This window comes from Hipposideros armiger, unplaced genomic scaffold (assembly GCF_001890085.2).
Source record: "Hipposideros armiger isolate ML-2016 unplaced genomic scaffold, ASM189008v1 scaffold_365, whole genome shotgun sequence".
NCBI classification, from domain to species: Eukaryota; Metazoa; Chordata; class Mammalia; order Chiroptera; family Hipposideridae; genus Hipposideros; species Hipposideros armiger.
Window position 1 is genome coordinate 1529429 of NW_017731715.1, and position 872 is coordinate 1530300.

The 872-nt window shown below is 37.5% G+C and overlaps 1 protein-coding gene across 1 annotated transcript in view; it reads left to right on the plus strand.

Annotated features, from left to right (window-relative positions):
- The window catches only part of LOC109393132 (serum paraoxonase/arylesterase 2-like), a 27933-nt gene that overhangs the window by 22621 nt on the left and 4440 nt on the right, over window positions 1-872 (plus strand). The window contains 1 exon segment of the mRNA XM_019662072.1: window positions 581-829. Within this exon segment, the coding sequence (XP_019517617.1) occupies window positions 581-829 (249 nt within the window).

Below are 872 nucleotides of genomic sequence, written 5' to 3' on the forward strand. Positions count from 1 at the left end.
ACTCAGGAAAATCCAGCAACTGAGTAAATAGAAGCTAAGTAAATGTTATCGGCGTCCCAACTAGCTCACCAGCCAAGGAGGCTCTATCCAGCTCTGTACTATGTATAGCTGTGTCCTTATATATTGTTGTTAAACCCTACCATTTTTGCTGTAAAAAAACATACTTTTGGCACTAAGTTCTTTTTTTATTTTATTTATTTATTTATTTATTTTTTAGCTGAGCCATCCTGCTACCTGTTGGCAGCTCAGCAGCTGCTCAGCTCGGGGTGGACTCGAACCGCTGTTGCTCAGAGCTCAAACTCTTGAGCGAGCTCTTAACCAACTGAGCCACTCGGCCGGCCCCTAATTACTAAATGACCTGTCTTCGAATTACCTGGTACCATATAAAATTGTTATCTGGCAAATGATATTATAGTAGATTGCATATGATGATAGCCATGTGATTTTAGCTGAACTTTCCTGGGAAACCTCTTACCAAACATTTAAATCATGTATTGTGTGAACTTTCTGGATACGTAATCTTTAATATGGAGACCAATTGCCTTTTTACTTTCTTTCACATATTTTTTTTTTCTTGCAGTATGAATGACATCATAGCTGTTGGACCTGCACATTTCTATGCTACCAATGACCACTATTTCTCTGACCTTTTCCTAAAGTATTTGGAAATGTACTTGAACTTACACTGGACAAATGTTGTTTACTACAGTCCAAATGAAGTTAAAGTGGTGGCAGAAGGATTTGATTCAGCAAACGGGATCAATATTTCACCGGATAAAAAGTATGATCCTTTATAAAAGTAGCTTCATTTCTTCTGTTGTGTTCATGAGCCAAATTCCTCACTTTGCTTTTTTTTTTCAGTGTGGAAATAG